The sequence below is a fragment of the Solenopsis invicta genome, chromosome 3 (genome assembly GCF_016802725.1).
Source record: "Solenopsis invicta isolate M01_SB chromosome 3, UNIL_Sinv_3.0, whole genome shotgun sequence".
NCBI lineage: Eukaryota > Metazoa > Arthropoda > Insecta > Hymenoptera > Formicidae > Solenopsis > Solenopsis invicta.
In genome coordinates this window covers 15976654-16004641 of record NC_052666.1, presented here as the reverse complement: position 1 = coordinate 16004641, position 27988 = coordinate 15976654, and the positions used below count along the sequence as shown (strand labels likewise).

The 27988-nt window shown below is 34.9% G+C and overlaps 2 protein-coding genes across 2 annotated transcripts; one reads left to right on the top strand and one right to left on the bottom strand.

Moving 5' to 3' along the window:
* The first annotated feature begins 147 nt into the window (after nucleotides 1–147).
* Nucleotides 148–27514, top strand: LOC105197347 (protein AATF). The gene is made up of 3 exons (XM_039446602.1): nucleotides 148–460; nucleotides 1973–2208; nucleotides 26227–27514. The coding sequence occupies exons 1-3, from the start codon at nucleotides 264–266 to the stop codon at nucleotides 27345–27347; spliced, it is 1554 nt and encodes a 517-aa protein (XP_039302536.1). The 5' UTR covers nucleotides 148–263; the 3' UTR covers nucleotides 27348–27514.
* Nucleotides 6619–7703, bottom strand: LOC120357081. Its single transcript, XM_039446603.1, has one exon. It carries the CDS (start codon nucleotides 7415–7417, stop codon nucleotides 6749–6751), a length of 669 nt encoding a protein of 222 aa, XP_039302537.1. The 5' UTR covers nucleotides 7418–7703; the 3' UTR covers nucleotides 6619–6748.
* Nucleotides 27515–27988: the final 474 nt, after the last annotated feature.

Sequence of the window (27988 nt, the reverse complement as noted above, 5' to 3'; positions counted from 1 at the left end):
CGTTATGCATTTCATGTGCGAGGCCCTTAAGTGTCACTCGCCGCTGGCAATTGGACGTTTCGGTTCGTGCGATGACGGTGCCAACGGAAACAACCAATTACCTGCAGTAAGTGCACATTCAGTGCGTACTAGTTTTCCCAATGAAAAACGCTATTATACATTGTATACATTTCATATGCGAGGCCCTTTAATTGAAAAGGAAGAAGCAGAGGTTAAGTTGACTCGTCAGCACGTGTTTTTTAGTTACCTGATATTTACGAAAAATGGCTAAAAAGAGTTTAGTTGACCAAATAAATACTTTAATTACGACGAAACCAGATTTCAACTCGGACGAAGAACTAGAAGATACATGGGCGAAAGTAATAGAACCTTACAATGACAGCGATGTTTCGGATAACGACTTTCGGACGTCTAAAATACGCAAACAAAATATTGATACCTTGGATCAAATGGACGAGAGGTAATTTTATGTTTTTTATATTTACACTTACGTATAAGATGAAAATAATTTAATTATTTGACAAAAAACGCAGGGCAATTTTTGTCGAAATTGAGATATTAAAGAATTCAAAAAATGAGAGGCAATAGACACATAAATTTTTTGTTTCTTGCATATTAATCAACTATTTCCTTTTTTTTTTATTTTTGGTTTTAGATTTATAAAATTCTTATTTACATAAAAAATATATGTTAGTGTGATATAAATTTATTATTTTTTTAATTATATATTTTTCAACAGTAATATTAAATATTTTTCTTACAATGAATACAATGTTATTTTATAACATTCATAGAAGAGAATTCTTTCACTACATTTAAATAATTTCCTAATTAAAGAAGTTTTTATGGGGGAGAAAGATCTTATATATGCTTCTAAAAGCATTACTACATATTCCAACTTCATTAAGTGTTTCAAATCTAATGAATATGCGACGTACAGTTTTAGTTCGAGATTGTAAAATTTTTAACATTTATTATGCAGCAATATGAATTGCTATGACTGATATAAACTTTCTAATTTTATATTTTAAAAAATTTAATTTATACTTGTTTCATTAAAATGTCAAAATTTTTTAAATTAATTTTTTTTATGAAAATAAGTTTTAAAAATAAAATATGTTTATTTAATGCATAAGACAATGCATGAAGCACTTTTTGCACTTTTGATTATTTGCACAGTACTCTAATTGTAAAAACAGTTTTCAATATTTTAGAAATTATTACAAACTGATTCGCTGAAAAATTGAAAAATGTTTTTTCCGAGTTTTTAAAATTATAAAAATTTTTTAATTATGTTTTTTATTACTATGATCTATAAATAAAATTTTGAAAACGTCACAATAGATATTGTTAAAATAGATATTTATTTATATTTGAAACAAATATAAAATGTTATGTGAGCATTGCAGATAACAGTGTATATTATAAGAGAAATAAATATGAACCCATAGAGATACAAATCAGAACGCGTAGAAAGGAGAGACAGGATACATAGTGGATCGACTTTTCCCTCAAGCAAGACTAATATTTTTACATAATTTTAATTTGGTAACTTCAGGGAAAAATTTTATTATGTATCCTGTTTTTTTCCTTACTAGGTTTTTCTCTACACAGTGAAGAAGATCTGATATGTGGATTGAAATGTCTGCGACTGATTTGCATCTGTATTAGTTTACATTTACTTTTATTATAATACTCTATGCATTGTTAACTGCGTTAACTGCATCACATGGCATTTCACTTGTTTTGATTAATTCTAAGGCAGGGTTTACAATATGTAGAGTTCGGCGTAAGAAGTAAGAGTAGGTGTAAAGCTATATATTTCTAGGGTAAGGAGCTGCAGTAAGGACGTCAACAAATAAATTTGTTTTATTTCTTACTCAAACTTCAGCCTTCATGCTTACTTCATATTGTAGACACCCCTTAAGGTGTTTTTTAGTTTATTAAATTTTTATTTATATTGTTAATACAGATATGCGGGAAAAAAGATTTCAAGGAAAGATATATACAGCGATGAGGACGATAGTATGAATGAAGATGTGGAAAACGAAATCTATAAGAATAATGTTGAAGATGAGATGGGTGGTACAATGAAGCCAAATGTCGATGAGTTAGATAGCAGTAAAGAAACAAGTTTAAAAGAGGAATCTACAGATGTCTCGGAAAGTACGTCTGATTGGAAAGACGATTGTAATATGGCAGAATTGGGTAAGTAATACACTGAAGAAATATTAAAAATCAACAATATTATGGAAGTTTATACGACTGTTATAATTTAAATGATTAACTGATACTATAATATTAATTTTATGATCTATTGTGATGTTATATATGTGTGTGTGTGTGTGTGTATGTGTGTGTGTGCGTGCGCGTGCGCGTGCGCGCGCGCGTGTGTGTGTGTGTGTACATATACATACATATATACAAATACATACGTACATACATACATGCATACATACAGGGTGTGCAAAAAGTGTAGAAACCCCTAATTATTTCCGTTTCCTTACATTTCACAAGAAAATGTTTTAGACAAAAGTTGTAGTGTTTCAAAAGATCTATTTACTGATCTTACCAGTTTGACCTTGGATGGTGTCGCCAAGGTCAGATCGAAATCACATTAACTTTTTTAAATAAAACACCTTATTTTTTATTCCAAAATTTAACAGCTGGTGTCAAGATCTTTCCAAAACACTACAAGAAAGTTTATTTTTGTTGAGTACTTTCCGAATTGTGACGCTTGAAAGTTACAGTACACCGTAGCTTTCAAGCTTCACAACTCGGAAAGTACTCAAGGAAAATAAACTTTTTTGTAGTGTTTTGGAAAGGTCTTGACACCAGCTATTAGATTCTGGAATCAAAATAGGATGTTCTATTTAAAAAAGTTAATGTGATATTGATCTGACCTTGGCGACCATCCAAGGTCAAACTGGTAAAATCAGTAAATAGATCTTTTGAAACACTACAACTTTTGTCTGAAACCTTTTTTTGTGAAATGCGGGGGGGAGGGGAACGGAAATATTTAGGGGTTTCCACACTTTTTGCACACCCTGTATGTAAATGTAAATGTAAATATATATATTTATATACAGAGGATGATATATATATATGTATATATATACACACACACGCACACGCGCGCGCACACACACACACACACACACACACACACACACACACACACACACACACACACACACACACACATATATATAAATATATAAAAAACATCAGAATATGTATATATATCACACGCACGCACGCACATGCACAAATATTTAGAACTCGATAATATTTGATTTTTATTTTCACTGTTTAAATTAATACTGCGCAGAAAACCAGAAAAAGTCAGGAAATCAAGGAATTTGTTAGGACAAGATTAAATTACTTTAATATTCATTTTAAATTTCCGAATTTTTTTCAAAATTATATAGAATTTTTAAAATTATATAAGGAAACATTGTAAATATTTTATTTTCTATTTTGTAGTGTATTATTTACAGAAAGTCATTAACAATTAAGAGTTAAGAAAATCTATAGTGGTTTTTAAAATCAAGATATTAATGATTAGGTATTAATGATTAGATATTAATGATAGGTATTAACGATTTTTTGTAATAAATTATTTACAATTTTTTAAGATGCTTGTAGCATCATTATTAAATTGACGATTAATTTAATTTGTGATATTATTTCTAGTTTTAGTTTATGATATGCAATTTCAAGACAAATGAAGTTTAGCGCGCAATTTATAAGAACTGAAAATGTATTTAAAAGAGTGATACCAAAAAGACTTGTTTTGATCCATTTCTTGGATCTCGAATTTCAAACTTTTTTTTTATGCCAAATAGTACTATATAATGGAACATTAATCCCAGAGAAATTTTAAGATGAATATAAGGGTTCTAGAGATATAAAGGGTTGAAAGTGATCCTAGAGAACATTCTGACATCTAAAAGACGACTTTTAGACGTCTTGCAATTTTTCAGACGTCTTACAGAAGACAGAAAGACGTCTTTTAGACGTTTTATGTCCCATTTTATGACGACACTAAAACGTCTAATAGACGTCTTATTTTTCCATTTTTGACGTTTGCAAGACGTCCTTCTAACGTCTGAAAGACGACATTCTGACGTCCGAAAGACGCTCTTCTTACGTTTGAAAGACGCCCTTTTGATTATAAATAAAAAATAAGTCTATTTTCTAACAATTACAAGACATTAAAAATTTTTTGGGAAGTCTAAAAGCTGGGTTGAAATGTCTGAAAGACGTCTGTTGGACCTCTAAAAGACGTCCTTTTGTATGCGTAAAGACGTCTGTTATACGTCTATTGGACGTCAGAATAGAAAAATAAGTCGTCTGTTGGACATCTCACTGGCGTTAGAAATTGGGACATAAGACGTCTAATGCGGGATCTACAATGCAGTCGTTAAGATGTTACGACTCTGCGACGGCCCAATCAAAGAAGAAAAAATCATATATTCTCTTCTTTGATTGGTCCGTCGCAACGTCATAATATCGTAGCGACTGTATTGTAGACGACGCATTAAAGGTATCTACAATATATCTTTCTGTCTCTTATAAGACGTCAGACACACGTCTTGAAATCTCCAGTCTAAAAGTTGGATTGGACGTCTGGGAAACGCCTTTAGACGTCTAAAGGATGTTTTTTTACGTGTCCAAAAGACGTCGTTGAGATTTCTGTTCGTTTTTGACATCTCCTTGACTTCAGAAAGTGAGACGTATAATGCTCTGTCTTATAATTTTTAGGACATCTGTAAGACATTTAAAATACTGTGATACTTTTGACGTCTTATTCACAATGATCTTAGGCATCACTCTAATTTTTAAAATAAGAAAGTATAAAAATTTAGTTTATATTACAGTTTATTTATATTGATATGATAAAGTGTAAATATTACTTGTCAAGTTAGGATTCTGTATGATGAATAAATTGAAAAATGCGAATAAATTTGGAGTAATATAATTTAATTGCTTTATAACTATAAATTTTATAATTTTTTAGTACTCATTATTATTGCATGAGAGCTTGTACCGAAAAAAAAAAAAAAAATTAAAAAAAAAAAATATATATATAACACATCGTTCAATAAGTCCCGAGACTAACCCAGAGATAACGCTAGTAGTACCAAGCTGGCCACGTTTCCCTAGAATGCGAACCTTCACATGAAACGTGTACAAATTTCACGTCGATCGGACCACAAACAGCTGATTTATTGAGGTTAGAGCAAAGTCACTTTGTAATTTGTTTGAAAAATGGAAAAAAGTGAGTTTCGCGTGTTGATAAAGCATTGTTTTTTAATGGGTAAAAACACCGTAGAAGCCCAGCAATGGCTTGAGAAATGTTATCCGGACTCCTTTCCATCTAAATCAACGATTTGTCGTTGGTATGCTGAGTTTAAACGTGGTCGTACGGACACAAACGATGCGGAACGTTCGGGTAGGCCATTGGAAGCCGTTGTACCGGAAAATGTGAGTGAAGTGTTAAAAATCGTAATGAACAATCGCAAAGTGAAGGTCCGTGACATTGCAGAAATGACACAGATATCATCTGGAAGCGTATTTACAATCCTTCATAAAAAATTGAGCCTGAAAAAGGTTTTTTCCAAGTGGGTGCCGCGATTGCTTTCAATGGAACAAAAACAGCAACGAATCGACGATTCAGAGAGCTGTTTATCGCTATTTACTCGCAATAAAAAGGATTTCCTGCGTCGATACGTAACCATGGATGAAACATGGATTCATCATTTCACTCCGGAGTCGCATCGGCAATCATCTGAGTGGCGCGCGGCTGGCGAAAGTCGCCCAAAGCGTCCAAAAACGCAGCAGTCTGCTGGCAAAGTCATGGCGTCTGTTTTTTGGGATACACATGGCGTGATTTTCATTGATTACCTGGAAAAAGGTAAATCGATCAACAGTGATTATTATATTGACTTGTTGGTACGTTTGAAGGAGGAGATCGCAGCAAAACGACCGCACATGAAGAAGAAAAAAATCCTTTTTCATCAAGACAATGCACCATGCCACAAGTCCATGAAAACAATGGTAAAATTCAACGAGTTGGGCTTTGATTTGCTTCCCCACCCTCCGTATTCGCCAGATTTAGCCCCCAGCGACTACTGGCTCTTTGCTGATCTCAAAAAAATGCTCCAGGGAAAAAAATTTGGCTCGAATGAGGAGGTCATTGCCGAAACTGAAGCCTATTTTGAAGCAAAGGATAAATCCTTCTATAAACATGGTATAGAAAAGTTGGAGAGGCGTTGGAAAGATTGTATCACTCTAAAAGGAGATTATATTGATGAATAAAAATGATTTTTGAAAAAAAATGTTGTTTTCGTTGTTAGTCTCGGGACTTATTGAACGATGTGTTACGAGAGCAGTCCGATAAGTACTTAGCCTACAAAAGAAAAACGAAAATTTTGGAAAAGTGGCGATTTATTTCTCAACATAGTCTCCTTTTAGCTCGATACACTTGAACCAGCGATGCTCCAACTTCTTTAACCCATCTGAAAAATACGTTTTCTCGAGGTCTGCAAAGTAGGCCTCCGTGGCGGCGATGACCTCCTCATTCGACTCAAATTTCTGCCCGGCGAGTGACTTTTTCAAGTTTGGAAACAAAAAAAAGTCGCACAAGGCCAAATCTGGAGAATACGGTGGATGGGGCAGCAGTTCGTAGTGCAATTCGATTAATTTGGCCATGGCGACGGCGGAGGTGTGAGCCGGTGCGTTGTCATGGTGGAAGAGCACTTTTTTCTTCGCCAAATAGGGCCGTTTTTTTCTGCAATTCGGCGTCAAATCGGCCCAATAATTCGGCATAGTAGAGCCCTGTGACCGTTTTGCCCTTCTCTAGGTAGTCGATGTAGATCACACCTTGTGAATCCCAGAAAACGGTGACCATCACCTTTCCGGCCGATAGGACAGTCTTCGCCTTCTTCGGAGTACGTTCGCCGGGTGAAGTCCACTGTTTCGACTGTTCCTTGGTCTCTGGTGTGTACCAATGGATCCATGTTTCGTCGACGGTCACGAAACGACGCAGAAACTCCTTCGGATTGCGCTTAAACAGCGTCAAACACTGCTCTGAAGTGGTCTCACGGTTGCGCTTGTTGTCCGGAGTGAGCAAATGCGGCACCCATCGCGCCGACAGCTTTTTCATGCCCAAAATTTCATGCAGGATATGACCCACGCGGTCTTTTGAGATGCTTACTGTTTCAGCTATCTCACGCATCTTCAATCGGCGGTCTGCCAATACGAGATCGTGGATTTTTGTCACGTTATCCTCCGTGGTAGCCATTTTCGGGGCACCTGGGCGTGGCTCATCAAAAACTGATGTGCGACCACGTTGAAACTCGTTAAACCAATTTTTAACGGTCGCCATCGAAGAAGAAGAGTCACCGTACATAGCATCCAAGCGCTCTTTGATTTTGCTGCGCGATTTCCCTTCCAAAAACAGGAATCGAATCACCGACCGATATTACTCTTTTTCCATTTTTCTAAAATCCGCGGACATGTCCGCTTCCACACGCGATCAAAACAAAACTACGAGTCCGATTCGGCTGAAATTTTGACAGTAGCCGTCTACGAGAATGTACTACACGATAGTAAATCTCTCTTGCGATACTGGCACCATCGGGTGGTGAGGCTAAGTACTTATCGGACCACCCTTGTGTGTGTGTGTGTGTGCGTGCGTGCGTGCGTGCGTGCGTGCGTGCGTGCGTGCGTGCGTGCGTGCGTGCGTGCGTGCGTGCGTGCGTGCGTGCGTGCGTGCGTGCGTGCGTGCGTGCGTGCGTGCGTGCGTGCGTGCGTGCGTGCGTGCGTGCGTGCGTGCGTGCGTGCGTGCGTGCGTGCGTGCGTGCGTGCGTGCGTGCGTGCGTGCGTGCGTGCGTGCGTGCGTGCGTGCGTGCGTGCGTGCGTGCGTGCGTGCGTGCTGCGTGCGTGCGTGCGTGCGTGCGTGCGTGCGTGCGTGCGGTGCGTGCGTGCGTGCGTGCGTGCGTGCGTGCGTGCGTGCGTGCGTGCGTGCGTGCGTGCGTGCGTGCGTGCGTGCGTGCGTGCGTGCGTGCGTGCGTGCGTGCGTGCGTGCGTGCGTGCGTGCGTGCGTGCGTGCGTGCGTGCGTGCGTGCGTGCGTGCGTGCGTGCGTGCGTGCGTGCGTGCGTGCGTGCGTGCGTGCGTGCGTGCGTGCGTGCGTGCGTGCGTGCGTGCGTGTGTGTGTGTGTGTGCGTGCGTGCGTGCGTGTGTGTATGTAGTAATTCAGAATAACCCGTTGTCCTTCAAGAGACGTATATCTGGTCAAATTCTAAGACGATTTTTCCTTTGGCAAAAATTTGGCAGATGCTTATATTTTAAAATATAAGCCGATTAAGTTAGCGTATCACGGGTCGAATACAGATGGTACGCAGGGGCGACGCACTCGCCGTTACGCGCGGGTATGTCGTGAGTATGTCGCCTGCTGCGCTTAGCTGATACAACACATAAGAGTCTCTCCCCTCTTCCCCTCTCTCTTTCACATCACAATATTAGTTTTAATTTAAAAATGTAATTACTTTTTGTCTTAATTTTAATGATTTTGATAAGAGAAGTGCCAGAAAATTCTTTGTACAGTCGAAGAATCAAACAAAGAATTACACAAAATCTACAAAAGTATTTACATCTCGAGTTTTTAGAAGCCGTGCTATTGAAGAAAAGTTCTATTGTCTAAAAACTCGTTCTAAAAACTCGAGACGTAAATACTTTTGTAGATTTCGTGTATTTCTTTATTTAATTCTTCGACTATACAAAGAATTTCTTGGCACTTCTCTTATCAAAATTATTAAATTCAAGACGTAAAATAATTACATTTTTAAGTTGAAGATAGCATTGTAATGTGAGAGAGAGAGAGACAGGGAGGGGGGGGAGAGAGAGGGGGGGTGAAAGTAGGGACTCTTGTGTGTTATATCAGCTGATCGCAGGCGCCTCACAATACACCCGCGCGTAACGTTGAGTGCGCCGCCCCTGTGTAATATCTGTATTCGACTCGTGATACGCTAACTTAATTGGCTTATATTTCAAGATCTAAGCGTCTACCAAATTTTTGCCAAAGGAAAAATCATCTTAGAATTCGACCAGGAATACGTCCCTTGAAGGACAACGGGTTATTTTGAATCACCCTATATATATATATATATATATTTACATATATATCTATATATATATGTATGTATATATATATTTACACACACGCACACGCACACGCACACGCACACGCACACGCACACACACACACACATATATATATATACACAGGGTGTCCCAGAAAGCTCGCATCCCATTTTAAGAACGGATTCTTTGGAAAATTCTAAGAAAAAAATCCTAATACAAAAATGTCGAGGGTATAATGGTTTTCAAATTATTTGCGATTAAAATTTACGAATCACTGAGCTGACATTTCGCGCGCTCAGGCATGGTGACATGACAAAGGTACCACAAGGGTACCTCTTGATACTGAGATTGTCATATAAATACGAAGTGACATTTATATTAAGAAATTACTACTATAGGAAACATATTTGTACATTACATATGCACAATTAATGTTTTCAACAAAATATCAATTTCATAACAAGATGTTACGATAACCGTTGGGTCAGCTGTCAAAATAAATTTATTACCATGTTCATATGATAAGAACTTTTATGGTAATATATTGATAATATCGATAATTTATGCGATGATATGAAAAAGATTGAATATGTTGATAAAGTAGAATTCAAACATATCAAATTATGTCTATTTGACATTATCGCGTTTATATCAATTAAATTACCGATTTACATTTTTAATAGTTAAAAATGTAAATAAATTATTGATATTATCGATATGTTACCATAAAAGTTCTTATCATATGAACATGCTAATGAATTTATTTTGACAGCTAACCCAACGGCTATCGTAAAATCTTGTTATTGAATTGATATTTTGTTGAAAACATTAATTGTGCATATGTAATGTACAAATATGTCCTATAGTAGTAATTTCTTAATATAAATGTCACTGCGTATTTATATGACAATCTTAATATCAAGAGGTACCCTTGTGGTACCTTTGTCACCATGCCTGAGCGCGCGAAATGTCAGCTCAGTGATTCGTAAATTTTAATCGCGAATAATTTGAAAACCATTATACCCTCGACATTTTTGTATTAGGATTTTTTTCTTAGAATTTTCCAAACAATCTGCTCTTAAAATGGGATCCGAGCTTTCTGGGACACCCTGTATATATACATATGTATATATATATATATATATATATATATGTATATATATAACAAGATGCATCTAAAAATAAATAATAAAACGTTTAAAAAAAATATACTTTGTATAAGCATAACAGTGCTTATATACAGAGTAATACATATCAAATAAATCTTCACAGCTCTGTCGTTTGCGTCGAATTGACTCTTTTTCTTCGTTGTGATTATAGATCATGATTAATTACTTTTTTTTTTTTGGAGTAATTGACACGATCTCCCGCATGTCGTAACTATTCCTGTATGATTTTTTGAATGTCATGCAAGGTACACTTATCAATATTTATCACGTAATCTGAAACATAAAATTATCTTTATTATTACACTTGAACCTTAATATTAAAAATTCAGTATAATATGTTTTATTTATAGTGAATTTGATCATTCGTATTACATTATACATTAAAAGTTTATAAATCAGTAATTTAAATGCAAAAAAATATAGGCTGGTATTTATATAGCGTTTTCGACTACAATGGGTTTTAACCCAGGTTTGTCGCCATTTGTCGGAATCGTCTAATTAGAACGGACGATCGTCTGTTAATAATTATATTTTTTAAAGTGTTGTTTTATAGATTCTAAATTCAAAGTTATGAAATATTTATTACATTGAATATTATTTATAAAAATATGGCAACATGGCTTAATGAATCAAAGAGAAGGATGGAATAATATACAGGTTACTACAAAAATACATTAAAAATTTGATTTTGTTTAAACAAAGATACAGTATTTTGTTATAAAATTATATAATCTTTTATTTTTTGTGGTTTAGAATTTTCTTGCGGTCAAAAACATTAGGCATATTATTTTATCTCTGTTAAACAATAAGGATAAAATAATATCTCTAATATTTTTGAACATAGAAATGTGACAATTAATTTGATTTCGATGAATAATTTTGATATGAAAATTTTGAGAATAGCCTGCATATTTTACCAGCACATTTAGAACACCACATTAAATAAAATGCTATATACGAGGTGTGATCAAAAAGTAAGGTAACTTTTCATTTTTATAAAAAAATATTTATTCATCCAAAATTATGTTATCCCCTTCAAAATAATCCCCCTCTGATACGATGCATTTGTGCCAGCGCTTTTTCCAGTCGTCAAAGCATTTCTGAAATGCACTTTTGGTATTGCCTTGAGCTCCTCCAGCGATGCAGCTTTAATCTCCTCAATCGTCGCAAATCTTCGTCCTTTCATAGGCCTTTTCAATTTTGGGAAGAGGAAAAAGTCGTAGGGGGCCAAGTCTGATGAATACGGTGGCTGAGGCATGATGATAGTATTGTTTTTGGCCAAAAAAGTACTCACTAGTAACAACGTGTGCGCAGGTGCATTATCATGGTGCAGAATCCATGAATTTTCTTTCCACACTTCCGGACGTTTTTTTCTTATTGATTCATGCAAACGCCGCATAACCTCAAGGTAATACTCCTTGTTTACCGTACGACCTTGTGGTAGGAATTCTTGATGCACAATGCCATGGTAATCAAAGAAAACTGTGAGCAAAACCTTCACATTCGACTGAACTTGGCGTGCCTTTTTCGGTCTTGGCTCTTCTGGGCTCTTCCACTAGGATGATTGGGCTTTGGTTTCGACGTCATAACCATATACCCATGTTTCGTCACCAGTTATAACTCTTTTGAGCAGATCAGGATCATCATTGACGTCGTTCAACATGTCTTGGGCGATGTTCATGCGACGCTGCTTCTGATCAAAATTAAGCAGTTTTAGAACGAATTTCGCTGACACACGTGTCATACCCAAAACATCCGTTAAAATTGATTGGCATGAGCCAAACGATATGTTAAGATCATCAGCTATTTCTCTAATCGTGATTCGACGATTTTTCAACACAATTTCTTTCACTTCCTGAACATTTTCGTCGGTTTTTGACGTGCTGGGGCGTCCAGAGCGAGGTTCATGGTTAACATTTTCTCGGCCCTCTTGGAATAACTTATACCATTTATAAACATTTTTTTGCTCAAAGTTGACTCACCGTACGCCACTGTCAACATTTCAAGAGTTTTTGAACACTTAATATCATTTTTTACACAAAAATTAATACAAACTCTCTGCTCCATTATTTTCAACAGCAAAAAATCGCCGAGCACGCAAACACGAGTCTAACCTTTATGCCTCTCACATAAAAACAACACATGCTATATAGTCAAAACTGTGAACATATGATCGTAACGAGTGTACCAACACAAAAAAAAAATTTGAAATTAGAATGTACAGAGTGCGCGAAATTCAAAAAGTCACCTTACTTTTTGATCACACCTCGTATATGCTATTTAACTTTGCATAACTCTAAATGTATAATACGGCCATATAAAAGTTATAACCTCTAAAGTCGATTTTTTTGACGATTTCAGTGAATTTTGTTGGATTTTTGTTCTTTAACACTTTTGTTAAATAATTAATATAATTTAGTTGTATTTAAAATGTACATACCTTTTTTCTTTAAATGATCAGATAAATCCAAAAGCCGGATTGTATTAAAGCGGGATAAAATATAATTTATGACGTCGTCGTGCTGTTGTCGTTATAAGTAGCAATAGTATTATAGATTAGCGCGGCTGAAAATAATGGAGAATAAGATTCGCTGTATACGTTTACGAGTTTATGCACCGGATCTTTATGAGCGAATTTCACCGTCATTTGATATAGAAAATTATGCCGGCGCGATTGCAACTCACGTGTATTATTAGCAGCGTACAAATCGGGCGACAAAATAAATACCGTTTCTTAAATCCATAAAGAATGACTGATTCAAAGTTCTTACCTAAGATTGATATCCTTCTATGCTTTGCAGAATTCAGTAGAAACTTTGAGAAGTTATTACACGTAATCTCACAATTCAAGTAATGTTATAGCGAGTGGGGACGTTACTCAACGTATACTTATTTATCACACTACTCGCGATTAGTGAGTTCCTCTTCCTATCTTGACCTCTGGATATCCGTTTCAATCCGTTTTCCGAAGAAAACAATAGTACCACCGGACTACAACGTGTTATTTCTCTTTGTTTTGTTTTTCTTCGGTTTCGGCAATGTGTGAGACGGGGCAGGTTTTTCGCGCATACGCTATGGTAGAGCAGGATAGCAGTAGTGTAACTAGGGATGTTCGATTCCGATTCGATTCTTTACAAGATCGGTTTTTTTGGTTTAAAAATCGATTTTTTAAATCGGATTTCTGGTATTCGATTTTTTTGCAAATCGATTATTTACCCTAAGAATCGAAAAACCGATTCTTATTTAAAAAAATTTTTTTTTTTTCTTTATCCATTGCCCTTAAAGCGTCGTCTACAATAGAGACTGAAATTGAGGTTACGTATGATATTTTGAACGCGACCATGCTGTTATTTCTGAATTCAGTGTCCATTAAAGATTAGTAATTATAAAAACATTATATAATTTTATATTACAAATAAAAGATATAAAAGTACATAAAAGGGACGTATGTAAACAAAAAATGATATGAAAGCAACCTATATTTTAACAAATTTTTTTTTTTCAAAAACTTAATGCTTAATTACATAATTACCTCTTTTATTTATTGGTTAAAGTTTTCAAAATTAAAATCTTAGAACTAATAATAGTTAATTTAAAATTGATAAAACGTTAATAATTAATTAAGTATTTATAGAGATGTCGGAACGTATTTGTGTAATATTCTCTGTTTCGAAATGTGCGCTCTCTCTCTTCGTTGTATCGCGACTCAGTCGTTCGGCTTGCTCCAAAATATTATTCGCCCCGAAAGTCAGTGCGAGATTAGCCGCGACCGAGACAGGATCGCAGAAGGAAATAAAGCCACATTCAAATCTTATAGACGTTGCTTCCCTTCACCACACATCGCCTTACAGAAATAAAATATCCAACAGGTTATGGGCCCAGGCCCCGTGTGTGCAAGGGAAGATAACTCAAAGTAAAAGTTATTGTGAGAAACAAGTGACAGTGCCGTATATATCAAGATGCAGAGTAGTATCCAGCATATCGAAAAATTAGTCGACGGAAATTACGAAGTATGGAAAATGCAGATGAAGAGCATTTTAGTATACAACGACTTGTGGGAATATGCAAGCGGAAAATTAGTAAAACCAGAGGAAGCGCAAAGTAAAGCGGCTTGGATAATAAAAGATGAGAAGGAGCTCGCACTCATTACTTTAAGCATATCAAAGGCAGAACTCGGTCATATAAGAAAAGCGATCACGTCTAAACAAGCATGGGATGAATTGGCGAGAATCCACAATTCTAGAGGTCCAGTGAGAAAAGCAGTGTTGTACAGACAACTGTATAATTTGAAAAAGGATCCGTCTGAATCAATGTCGCAGTACATAAACAATTTCCAAGAGAAGATCAATCTGTTGGAGGATGCAGAGATACAAATTCCGTCGGAGTTGCAATCAATTATGCTGCTAAGTAGTCTGCCCGAGGATTATGAAAATTTCTGCGTGGCAATAGAATCGAGGGACCAAATTCCAACGGTCGACTTGATCAAAGGAAAATTAATAGAAGAAGAGGCAAGGCGACAAGGACAAGAAATGAAAGAAAACGGAGCAACAACAGCACTGGTATCACGAAATGGTCAAACCAAGGGATCATCCACACATACAAACAAAGGCCCGGTAAGGAGCGAGCAGGACAGGAGGAAGTTCAACGGAAACTGTTTTAATTGCGGTAAATATGAACATCCAGCCTCTCGCTGCCGTCTTCCGAAGAGAGAAGGAGGTAAGGCCAAGCATGCTGAAAATGTAAAAGACAATGACGGAGAAGATTCTTTGATCGCGATCTCGGCGTTAACTTGTTCGGCGGAAAAGAATGTATGGTATTTAGATAGCGGCGCGACGTCGCATATGTGTAACAATCGCCGCGCGTTCGAAACGTTGTCCGACGGGCCGTCGAGTAACATAAGTACAGCCGGAAAAGAAAATATAGTATCGCAGGGAATAGGAACTGTGCGTATACATGTAATGTTACAAGGTAGGATAAAATCAATAAAACTGACAAATGTATTATTTGTGCCCGAACTGAGAAGCAATTTATTATCAGTCCCCGCGATAACCGAGAAAAATTACGAAGTAAAATTCACAGAGGATAAAGCGTATATCACTAGACCGGATAAGTCGTTAGTTTGTATCGCAATCAAAAGAAATTACATGTATGTAATTAAACAAGTAGCGAGCCACGAGGTTTTCAGCGTTCAGGATAAACATGAGTTAAAATTAAAGTTATGGCATGAAAGATATGGCCACTTAAATTACAATGATTTAAACGAATTAGCCCGCAAGAAGAGAGTTTATGGAATAGATATATCGCCGAAAAATTCAAGGTTACCATGCGAAATATGCGATCAAACCAAGTTACACACGTTACCCTTCGCAGAAGGCATTCGAGCGAAATCAATATTAGAACTCGTACACACAGACATTTGCGGGCCCATAGATGTAAGGTCAAATGGGGGAGCACGTTATTTTGCAACTTTTATCGATGACAAAACGCGATATATGGAAGTAGTGTTTTTGAAGTCGCGTAGTGACATCTTAACGGAATTCAAAAAATATCAATTACGTGTCGAAAGAGAAACTGGTCGAAAGATAATAAAATTACGTAGCGACAACGCAAAAGAATATATTAGTAAAGAATTCGATAATTATTTAGAAAGCCAAGGCATCAAGAGACAGTTATCAGTTGCATATACGCCGCAGCAAAACGGTGTCGCGGAACGCGCGAATAGGACGATCGTCGAAATGGCGCGCGCAATGTTAATAAATTCAAATGTACCCAAAAGCCTGTGGGCCGAAGCTGTCAACACAGCAGTGTTCCTACGGAATAGATGCCCGTCAAAAGCAAACGACGGTCAAACTCCGTATGAGTTATGGTTAAATAGGAAACCTAATGTTAAGTACTTGAGAATTTTTGGTTCTCATGCTACATTTTTGAGAAAAGGACCAGGCATTTCGAAATTTGATCCGAAGGGCGAAAGCGCCATCCTAGTAGGTTACTCCAGTGAAATAAAAGCGTATAGATTATGGATCCCTGGCACCACAAGAGTAATTAAAAGTCGAGACGTCCGTTTTATTGAAGATGTAAATAAAAACATAACAGAGCTCATAGATATAAATTTATTATCAAACACGGATCATGAAAAAGAAGTAGAAACAGTAGATAACGTAGACGATGAGGAACTAGAAACTAAAAAAGAAAAAGGTGAACCAGAAAACTCAGAAGATAGCTTAGATCCACGCGACGATATAAATGATTCGTTGAAAACGCATGAATCAACGCCTGACGATTGTAAAAGAGCTCGAGGAAGGCCGAAAATAATGCGAACAGGTACTCCAGGGCGTCCCAAGAAACAGTATCACATAGCAAACGTAGCATCAACTAACTTAGAAAATGATCCGGAAACAATAGAGGACATACGGGAGAGACCAGATAAAGAGAGATGGTTAGATGCGATGAAAAGTGAATACAATTCATTGTTAGAATGTAATACATGGGATTTAGTAGATAGACCAATAGATAAAAGAGTCATTTCGTCTAAATGGGTTTTTCATATAAAAAGATTTCAAAATGGAGAAATAGATAGATACAAGGCGAGGCTAGTCGCGCGCGGATGCGAACAAAAGTTTGGCACCGATTACGTGGAGGTATACGCTCCAGTTGCGCGAATACAAACAATTAGGACCCTCTTGGCATTAAGTGTAGAAATGGATTATCATGTACATCAAATGGATGTAACGACAGCATACATTCAAGGCGACTTGTTAGAGACAGTGTATATGGAACAGCCCGAAATGTTTGTTGATGGTAAAAATAAAGTATGTCGTCTACGTCGTCCTATCTACGGATTAAAGCAATCTGGCCGCGCTTGGCAACATAAGCTTAGTCAAAAACTTAAACAAATTGGACTAAATGAATCTAAAGTAGAGCCTTGCGTCTATACGGGAAGAATTGATAATTACGACGTAATTGTCGTCGTTTACGTGGACGATCTACTTTTGGCCACTAAATCGATAAACATTATGCGTAAACTTAAGTTAGAATTAAGCGAACATTTTAAAATGAAAGATTTGGGAGCTGCAAGCGAGATCCTCGGGATTCAGATAAAAAGAGAAGGAGACGCGGGTTCAATAAAAATTTCACAACAAAAATATATATATGAAGTAATTGAACGTTTTGGAATGAGCCTATGTAAACCTGCGCCTACTCCTCTACCCTCGGGTATAAAGCTGTCAAAAGAAATGGAGGCAAAAAGTTTTGAGGAAAAAACGGAAATGGAAAACAAACCGTACAGAGAATTAATCGGCAGCCTCCTTTACTTGGCAAACACTACGAGGCCTGATATTTCGTTTGCAGTGAGCGCTCTAAGTAGATATAATGTAAATCCAGGACCACAGCACTGGAAATGCGCGAAACATCGTCCGTTACTTGAAACAAACGGCTGATTACAAAATAACATACCGGAAAACAGGAAAACCGTTGCGCGCGTTCACGGACGCGGACTGGGCCGGTGATCAAGATGATCGCAAATCTTGTTCGGGGGATGTACATATATTAGCCGACGGACCGATAAGCTGGTTTTCTAAAAAACAAGGATCGGTTGCGGTTTCAACGATGGAAGCTGAATACATGGCTCTCTCGGAAGCCACAAAGGAAACAATACATTTACGAAGATTAATCAAAGAAATGTACGGCAATCAATACGTACACAAACCGACGGACATATTATGCGATAATCAGAGTGCGATTGTACTTAGTAAGGAAAATATGCTTCACCAAAGAAGTAAGCACATCGAAATAAGGTATCATTTTTCTAGAGATGCCCAAACTCAAGGGTTAATTAATGTAGAATTTATTCCTACAGATAAAAACGTTGCAGATATTTTAACAAAATCTTTGGTGAAGGATAAGCACTTAAACTGCATTCAGTCATTAAACTTAGCATAGTAAATTAATGCATGTGGACGCATTTCGAAAGGGGGAGTGTAGAGATGTCGGAACGTATTTGTGTAATATTCTCTGTTTCGAAATGTGCGCTCTCTCTCTCTTCGTTGTATCGCGACTCAGTCGTTCGGCTTGCTCCAAAATATTATTCGCCCCGAAAGTCAGTGCGAGATTAGCCGCGACCGAGACAGGATCGCAGAAGGAAATAAAGCCACATTCAAATCTTATAGACGTTGCTTCCCTTCACCACACATCGCCTTACAGAAATAAAATATCCAACAATATTAATGTACGTTTTAATTATATATATAAATTTTTAGATCGATTTTTTAGATCGATTTTAGCAAGATCGATTCTTTGATTCCAATTTTTTTGCAGAATCGATTTTTATGATTCGATGCAAAATCGATTTAAGAATCGATTTTTATAAGAGAATCGAACATCCCTAAGTGTAACTGCCGCAACTACACTACTGCTATCCTGCTCTACTATACCGCATGCGCGAAAAGACCGCCCCATCTCACAACACTGGATTTCAGAACGAGTTCAACCTGGTTCAACCGGCGAACTAAATGTGGTCTTAACACTATGTATGTACGTGGTTAAGACCGCAACACAGACTTGCATAACGCACAAAAGAATCAATCAAACAAAAAAATGCAGAAAAAGGAATTAAGAAGTAAAAAATTTATAAAATATATATGGGAAATATAAAATATATTAAATTTTCAAAAAATTTGACGATATTATTAACTATTATTTGGTGATTAAAGAAATTTAAAAACGTCTTTAAAAAAATGTTTTATTAGACGTCTAATAAAATGACGTTTACTGAACTTATAGACGTCTTTACGACGTCTTTTGGACAGGTCTAAAGACGTCAGAAAGTGAGACGTTTTTTAGACGTCTTTCAGACATACGTGTTCTCTGGGATGATTTTTCATAACATGCAAGGCGCCGTTTTTAGATTTTTTTTCTGTTGTTTGAATAAATGTTACCATTTTCTATGTATTTTTGCGCGCTGAACACGAATCTGGTAAACAAATTGCTCTATCACATCAGATTTCTTAGAAAAGTGTCAAAAATGATCATTTTTACCTTATCATGGCGTTAAAAAAATCTATTTCTATCTATCTAAAAATCTATGTAATAAATATATATATATAAAACGAAGTAAAACATTGTTTCTTATGGATTTTTATCTTGGGATTGAAATATGACCTTAGTTTTCGTCTAGTATGAAAACTCATTGAGATAAATGTAGTTGAAGTGACATGTGACACCGCCTTTTACGGTTTGAGATGCTTTTTTACTGAGAGTTCTCTTGCCTTTCACAGATTGAAATACTTTTTTAATGTGAGTGATAAATTTTTAGATAAATAGAAATAGATTTTTTTAACGCCATGGTGAGATAAAAATGATCATTTTTGACACTTTTCTAAGAAATCTGACGTGATAGAGTAATTTACTTACCAGATTCATGTTCAGCACGCAAAAATACATAGAAAATGTATTTTGTAATTTTTATTCAAACAACAGAAGTCTAAAAACGGCGCCCTGTGTTATGAGGAACCATCAATTTTAACCCTTTATATTTTTGGAACCACGCTTATGCTCATCTTAAAATTTCTCTGGGATTAATGTTCTATTATATAATACTATTTGGCATAAAAAAAGTTTGAAATTGGAGGTCCAAGAAATGGGCCAATTTGATGTTACTCTTTACATATAAAATAATATTAGACCAAGATTCAACTTCGATTATAATTGACACTTATGGTGTGATTATATTAATGATATTTCGCAAATCATAGTAAGATTGTAAAAGAATGATACAAAATTTTTGTAATGCTTCAGTAATCATTTTTTTTAACAGATTTTTTTATTGCAAGAAATATTTTATCTTTGTTTCATATACAAATGTTATTGAACATTCCAAAATTATGTAGTATTAAAATAAAAAATTTATAGTTAAAATAGCAATTAAAACATAGTGTTTTAGTGAGATGATGATTAAATCTCAATAAACAGTGTATCAAAGCAAGATAAAACAAATTTGACAAATTCGCATATTGAAATAAAAAATCAAGTCAATTCGTCAATTATTGCACAAAGACAAGTGTACAATCTAAGATAACTTAAATACAGTTGAAATTAGAATAAAAATAATAAGTAAGGTGCGCGAAATTTCTTATTATTCCAAATTATTAAAGGAGCAGAAGAAATACAAGATAGAAAAAGAAAAAAAGAAAAGTTAATTTGATGAAAACAGAAATTAAAACTTAAGAAAAATAATGCCCAAGTAAATTCAAGAAATTGCAGAAATACAAGAGTATAGTAGTACAATGCGGTTGCTACTATAAAACGATCTGCTACTATCTTTAAAGATGTCAGTAAAATATTGATTTTTGTAAAACATTTAATTTTTTAACAACATAAATGCAATCAAAGACACTGTGTAAATAGTATAAATGACTAACGAAGTTTAGAAGAAAATACCAATAAGAGCTGATACTGGGTGTTTTTATGCAATTAATCAGTTTATTAAAATCAAACGATCATAAAGTGCGTGTTTTGTAAACGCTAGTTAATGTGTCTGTGAAATTAACACGATGTTCTATTAAATAAAAAAAAACAATGATAATCGCACTTCATAATTCTACAGTCTTTTTCATAATTTTACATTAATAAAAATTTTAATATTAGGAGTACAAATTGAAAACTGCCGTTTTTTGTCCAAATTTGAGGATTGATTGTTGAAAAATGGTTACATACTTATTCTTGAAAGTATTGTCCATCGCTGGCCACTACTTTCTCCCACCTTTCGGGCAGCATACGAATCCCGCGTCGAAAAACTGCTCGTCTTTTGCGGCGATCCACGAATCAACCCAGTTTTTGGCCTCTTCGTAATAATGGAAGTGCTGCTCAGCCAGGCCATGCGCCATTGATCGGAACAAGTGGTAATCTGAAGGGGCGATGTCAGGAGAATACGGCGGATGAGGGATGAGGTAAGACGTCCCATTTCAATGTTTCCAGATAGGTTTTAACGACCTGAGCAACATGTGGCCGAGCGTTGTCGTGCAGCAACATCACTTTTTCGTGTCTTTGCTCGTATTGTGGCCGTTTTTCCTGCAATGCTCGGCTCAAACGCATTAGTTGTGTTCGGTAGCGAGCTCCTGTGATGGTTTCACCCGGTTGCAACAGCTCATAATAAATCACGCCGAGCTGGTCCCACCAAATACACAGAATGAGCTTCGAGCCATGGATGTTTAGCTTGGCCGTCGATGTTGATGCATGGCCGCGGTAGCCCCACGATTTTTTTCACTTTGGATTATCATAATGGATCCACTTTTCATCGCCAGTTACAATACGATGCAGAAAACCCTTCCGTTTTTGCCGTTGGAGCAGCTGTTTGCACGCGAAAAAACGCCGTTCGACGTCTCTCGGCTTTAATTCGTATGGCACCCAGTGTCCATGCTTTTGGATCATTCCCATGGTTTTCAAACGATGTGAAATAGCTTGTTGAGTCACGCCCAATGAATCTGCAAGCTCCTGTTGCGTTTGAAATGAATCTTCATTCAGTAATGTTTCCAATTGTGCTTCAAACTTTTTCACCTGTCCGGGACGCTCCTTGTCTTCTACGCCGAAATCACCACTTTTGAAGTGTTGGAACCATTCTCGACACGTTCTTTCACTAATGGAAGCCTAACCATAAGTTTTTACAATCATTCGACGCGCCTCAGCCACAGATTTTTTCGAATTGAAGGCAAAAAGCAAAACTTCCCGCAAATGACGCTTATTGGGCACAAATTTCGACATTTTCAATCACAAAAAAATTATATAACGCCGATAAAAATTCACAATTGCAATGATAAGGAATTGTTGCCAGATACCCAACCTTACATTTAAAATTTTTGATCTAACGTTTGGCGCCAGCATTTACCGCTGATGCCATCTACTGGAAAACGGCGGTTTTCAATTTGTACTTCTAATAAGTTCCGCATTTCTAATACCAGAAACATAAAAAATAAAAAATGTGCTAACTTCACGTTCTAACACAGCACATTCTCCTCTAAAATACCAAAACCAATCGAATATTACGACATCCTACTAAGAGTTTTCATTGGTTCTAAATAAGTTTCATATTTATAAAGCGTTTCAGAATAAATTCCAACAATTAACAATTCTTACACATACGCACGCACGCACGCACGCACACACACACACACACACGCGCGCGCGCGCGCGGAAATGCATTAGAAAGGCATTTATAATCGCTGCTATAATATTTACTGTCTATTTACTAGTACTGAACTATCGAAAAAAACTAAGAAATTGTTCGAAACCTGAATTAAAATGGTACTTTACTTTTGTGATGCTGTGTCAGTGCGCAGATTTAAAAATTATTAAAAAATGGTTAAAAATCAAAACTCATGACAAAACCTATAGAACAGTTTTGGCACGGCATAACAAGAGTAAAGTCTTAACCATTTTAATCATCTTGCGAGCTCCGGACGACTTCTTAGTTTTTTTCGATAATTCTGCAATAGTGATAAAGCTTTCTATAGGTTTTGTTATGAGTTTTGATTTTTAACCATTTTTTAATAATTTTTAAATCCGTACACTGACACGGCACCACAAAAGTAAAGTACCATTTTAATTCAAGTTTTGGACGATTTTTTAGTTTTTTTTGATAGTTCAGTACTAGTAAATAGACAGTAAATATTATAGCAGCGATTATAAATGCCTTTCCAGTGCATTTCCATGTGTTTGTGTGCGTGCGTGCGAGTTTATATAGGATACATTGCATGCATTATAGGGTGATGTGAGATAAAGTAGTATTTCTATATAGTAGTGAGTTTAGAGCAAAACAAAAAATTGTCATCTGTTGTATATCATGGCAGCTCATGTTTTAATTAGCCGTTGGAGTTTGTGTATAAATATTTTGTTCTGTACGAGACCAATCTTAAAAGTTATTTTCCCAAATTTTTTTTTGTGTTCATAAGACTCGTGATTTAAGCAAGTTTTTTAAGTGTTCAAAAAAGGAATGTTATGTGCACTTATCATTTTTCTATTATTTTTCTAAATAAAAAAGAAGATGTAAAAACTTAATCTAGTTTCGGTAAAGAATGATTACGTGCAAATTAACGTTGTGGGGTAAAGTGGGTTTTTTATGTTTTCTTGAAGAACAGTAACCGCAAACCATCAAAGAATTAGATGAATCATCCATCAAGAAAGTTTAAATGCTATTATAGAGAGGGGGAAGGATTTTATTTCTCTATTTTCAATTATTTATTATTTAGAAGTATTGATTAAACATAGAAGTCGATTTAAGTTGGTTTTTATGGTTGTTTTGACTGAATTTCTTTGGTGTCCCACTTTACCCCATTTTTCAAAAGTCCAAAATTTGTTTTTGAAAAAATAGCTAAAAATACAACTTAAAATTCAAACTTTGAAAATCCGTAATTATAAAAAGTTAATTTTTTTCGTCTTCTAGTGAAGACAATCATTGATTGTTCAAAAATTCAATTTTTTGACACTTCTATGGAGACAAACAAAAAACCCGTCCCACTTTACTCCATTACCCTATATACATATATAAAAAATAAGGGAAAAACGTCGTTAAGAAAGTATTTATAACCATTATTGTACAAGTTTATAGATATATACTATTTATTTATGTACAATATATTTGACATTTTGCTATAAAAATGCTATAAAAGTTTAGCTTTTATTTTGTCATATTCTATTTATTTTTTATTGTGTTTTTTGTTCGTAAATACAAAATTTTAATATTGTTTTGTTTAATGTTTATTTTAGGTTTCAACCAAGAAATTTTTTAAAAAAAGAAAAATGCATATATGTGCATATGTGCGTGTGTGGGGAGAATCAATATTTTTAATTAACAAAGAAAATATCGCTTAATTAGGAAACAACGCGATAAACGGTGCGCTTCTAAATTGATTAATTTTACTTATAACAATCTTTGATTATTTTAAAATTTGTCATGATTTTACAAGTGCAAATTAGACATTTTGACTTAAAACTCTTGACTACTCGCTGCGGCCATATTTAAGTTGTCAGAAGCGAGAAATTGCGTAAAATGACACGTAATTTTGTCCGACGTGCCATTTGTAAATCAATTTGGATAAAACAGATTAATCAGATAGCTTTAAAACACTTCTAAATATTGGTCACGACTATTTTTTTTCCGCCTAATTATCAGTAAATAGTCGTAAAAAGTATGTAAAGTGAAGCTATTGAAACAGAAAACACACGGTCACGTAATTTTGTCTGACGTGCCAGTTCTAAATAAAGCTAATTTGGATAAAATAGATTTAATCAGATAGCTTTAAAACACTTCTAAATATCGGTTACGACTATTCTATTTTGCCTAGCCGTAAATAGTCATAAAAAACATGTAAAGTGACGCCTATTCAAACAGGAAAACACACGGATAGCTATTGAAAGGCGTGAAAAATGTACTTTTATGTATAAAATTCAAAGAAATTTTACTCGCGGTCTATTTTTAGGAATTTAGTAAATACGAGACAAGTCATTATTATGTGTTTCACAATAAAACACATAATAACAAAATGACATGCACGACAACATCTCATCGTCAATTTGTCACGTTTCACATTTATTAGTTCTAATTTTGTCCGCGACGGAATGTCGCTACCGTCAACGCGGAGTTTTCGGCTGAAGAGTCAGGAGCGTTTAGATTAAATTCAGTTTTAAAAAAATTAATTTTGAAAGTATTATTTACTTTAAATTTAAATTCTGTAATTTTTTAAAATTTGATTACTCTAAATAATAAAACGGTAGCATATGTAAAGTGTCCCAGTTTAATATCTCACTCTTATTAACTTTGTAGAAACAGGTTTTAATAAAAAATGTTTCAGACAAAAATTGTAGGGTTTAAAGTGATCTACTTACTGATCCTGTAAGTTTGACCTTGGGTGGCAAGATTAGGTCAAAATCATATCGATTCTTTTTTATTGGAACGCCCTATTTTTGATTCCAGAATCTAATAACTGATATCAAGAGCTTTTCAAAACACTATAAGAAAATTATTTTTTATTAAATATTTTTTGAGTTATAAGGTTTAAAAGTTACAGAATACTGAAAAAATTTTCGAGATGGACTGCAAGAAAATTCAATATAAGGTGTTACAAAAGTATCGGTACCCCTTAATATTTCAAAAATTAAACATTTCTGAAAGAAATGTTCTATACAACAGTTATAAGATTTGAAGTGATGCAGTAGACACAAATATTTGTGTGACCTTGGCTAACGCAATTGAGATCACGTAACAATCTTTAAATTTTTAAGTAGGGGCTCCTATTTTTTATTGCATTTTATTATAGTCAATCTCGAAAGCTTTTCAAAATACCATAATGAGGTTATTTCATTAAGTACTTTCCGAGTTGTGAAGCTTGAAAGTTACAGTATATTGTTACATTATAACTCGGAAAGTACTTTTATGAAAAATAACTCTAATATGGTGTTTTAAAAAGCTCTTGATTAGCTATTAAATTTTGGAATAAAAAATAGGGCGTTTTGTTTTAAAAAATCGATATAACTTTAACTTGATCTTGATGGTGTTGCCCAAGATCAAACTGATAGAATCAGTAGATAGATCTTTTTAAACCTTACTTATGTCTAAAACATTTTTGACTAAAACTAACGTTTACGAAGTTATTAAAGATGGGACATTAAAATTAAAAACCTTGTATATTGATGTGGATAATTTACAAATAACTTTAATATTTTATTTGTAAGTTAAGTCTATGTGAAATAACAAAAAGATATTGATTTTTACATAGGAATGATTTTTTTTCTTTTACATAGATAAAAGAGTTAATTAAGTTACAGTATTTTGTAAATAATTAAAGTTAAAAATTTAAAGTTAAGTTAAAAGTTATCAAATTTTTAATTTTATTATTGAATTTTTAATTTCTTAACTAGGTATTATCCAACCTTGTAACATGGATATCAATGAACCACTCTACAAACAGGAGGACTCTATTATCAAAACAATATCTGAAACAAATATTGGAACAGAAATAGAAAGAGGCAACTGTGTTAGGAATCAATTAAAACTTTGGGAAAATTTCTTGGAAATGCGAATAAAGCTGCAGAAATGCGTTGTAATTAGTAATCAAATGCCACAGTATGATACACATAAGGAATTCAGATCATCAAATGTGAACTTCATGAAGAAAGTTAATGAAACTAAATTGAAACTGGCGTTAATCATGGAGAACATGCTGCAATTAAGAGATCTCTTATTAAAACAATATCCTGAGACAAAAAATCTACGTATTGATGCTAAGAAGAGAAAAACTGAAAACAAGAAAAAGAACACAGATACAGATAATCCAATGGATGAAAAAGTATTTTCCGATACCGAAGATGAATTAGAAAACGAAGGGCAATTATCCGTTGATGAAAACACAGAAGCAGTTAAAGAATCAGTGCCTCAAAAACGCTTTAGATATAATGACTACGAGAAAGTTCTGCAAAAAGACCACGATTCTTACAAAGAATATCGAGACTTGATTATAAAAAAATGGAATGATAAGACACGAATTGCCACGGGCTCACTGAGCAAGGGCTCAGGTCAGTCTACACTAAAACAAATTGAGTTTACCATAAGCGACATAAACAAGTTACGAAAGAAAACTCAATTAAAACGCTCTGAATACAGTGTTGTCGGTAAAGCTTCGCCAAACGAGGACAACGATGGTAGAAGAATTCAGGAATACGATCCGGAAATTTATGACGATGACGATTTTTATCATCAACTGTTGCGGGACCTGATAGAATACAAATCGTCGGACATGATGGATCCTATACAGCTCAGTAAACAGTGGATTCAATTGCAGAACATGCGTAAGAAAATGAAAAGAAAAATCGATACTCGTGCAACAAAAGGCAGACGGGTGCGATACAATATTCACAACATGCTGGTTAATTTTATGGCACCCATCACAGTATATGATACGTGGACAGACAATGCCAAAAATGAACTGTACAATTCATTATTTGGTAAAATAGAATCAAAAGAAGAACAGATAAAACAGTAATTATAACTGTAATATATATATATATATATATATATATATATATATATATATATATATATACACATATACACACTGTGTAAACTGTAGTTTGTAATTTTATGTCAAAATATTATATGAAAATTATATTTATACATGTATTGACAAATAAACATCATTGTCAGTTCCTACACAATTGAAATAATTTGGATAAGTACAGAATTTTAATAGTCATAACTAGATCTTAATATTATTATTTCTTATATAATTTTATATAATTTTCAAATTTACTGTTTGCTGAATAAATTTTCGATCTTTTAAACATAATTCTGAATTGAACAAGAATAATAGTGTATTTAGACTTTTGAATAATCGTCGTGGCTATATGTATGTATATAGGGGAAACCGGGGCAAATCGTTAGACAGGGTAATTCGATAATTGGAAATATCTTTTTATGGGTACATATTAAAAATTTACTTTAAACACTGTAAACGCGGTCCTAATGTAACGATGTTGCTAACAAAGTTTTGTTGGCAACAGCGTCATATTGAAGTCGTAGTAGTGAAAAATGTGTTTTGCGACAGTCGAAGTAATTTCTAATAGCATTTCTTAGAAATTTAAGTAAGATAATAAGGTTTTTTTGAAAACTTTGAATGTATCGTGT

Excerpts from the sequence above, each read along its gene's own strand:
- LOC105197347 (XM_039446602.1), top strand. The coding sequence starts at position 264 with ATGGCTAAAAAGAGTTTAGTTGACCAAATAAATACTTTAATTACGACG. Across the intron at positions 461-1,972 it reads TTGGATCAAATGGACGAGAG|ATATGCGGGAAAAAAGATTT; the intron begins GTAATTTTATGT and ends TTGTTAATACAG. Across the intron at positions 2,209-26,226 it reads TTGTAATATGGCAGAATTGG|GTATTATCCAACCTTGTAAC; the intron begins GTAAGTAATACA and ends TTTCTTAACTAG.
- LOC120357081 (XM_039446603.1), bottom strand. The coding sequence starts at position 7,417 with ATGTACGGTGACTCTTCTTCTTCGATGGCGACCGTTAAAAATTGGTTT.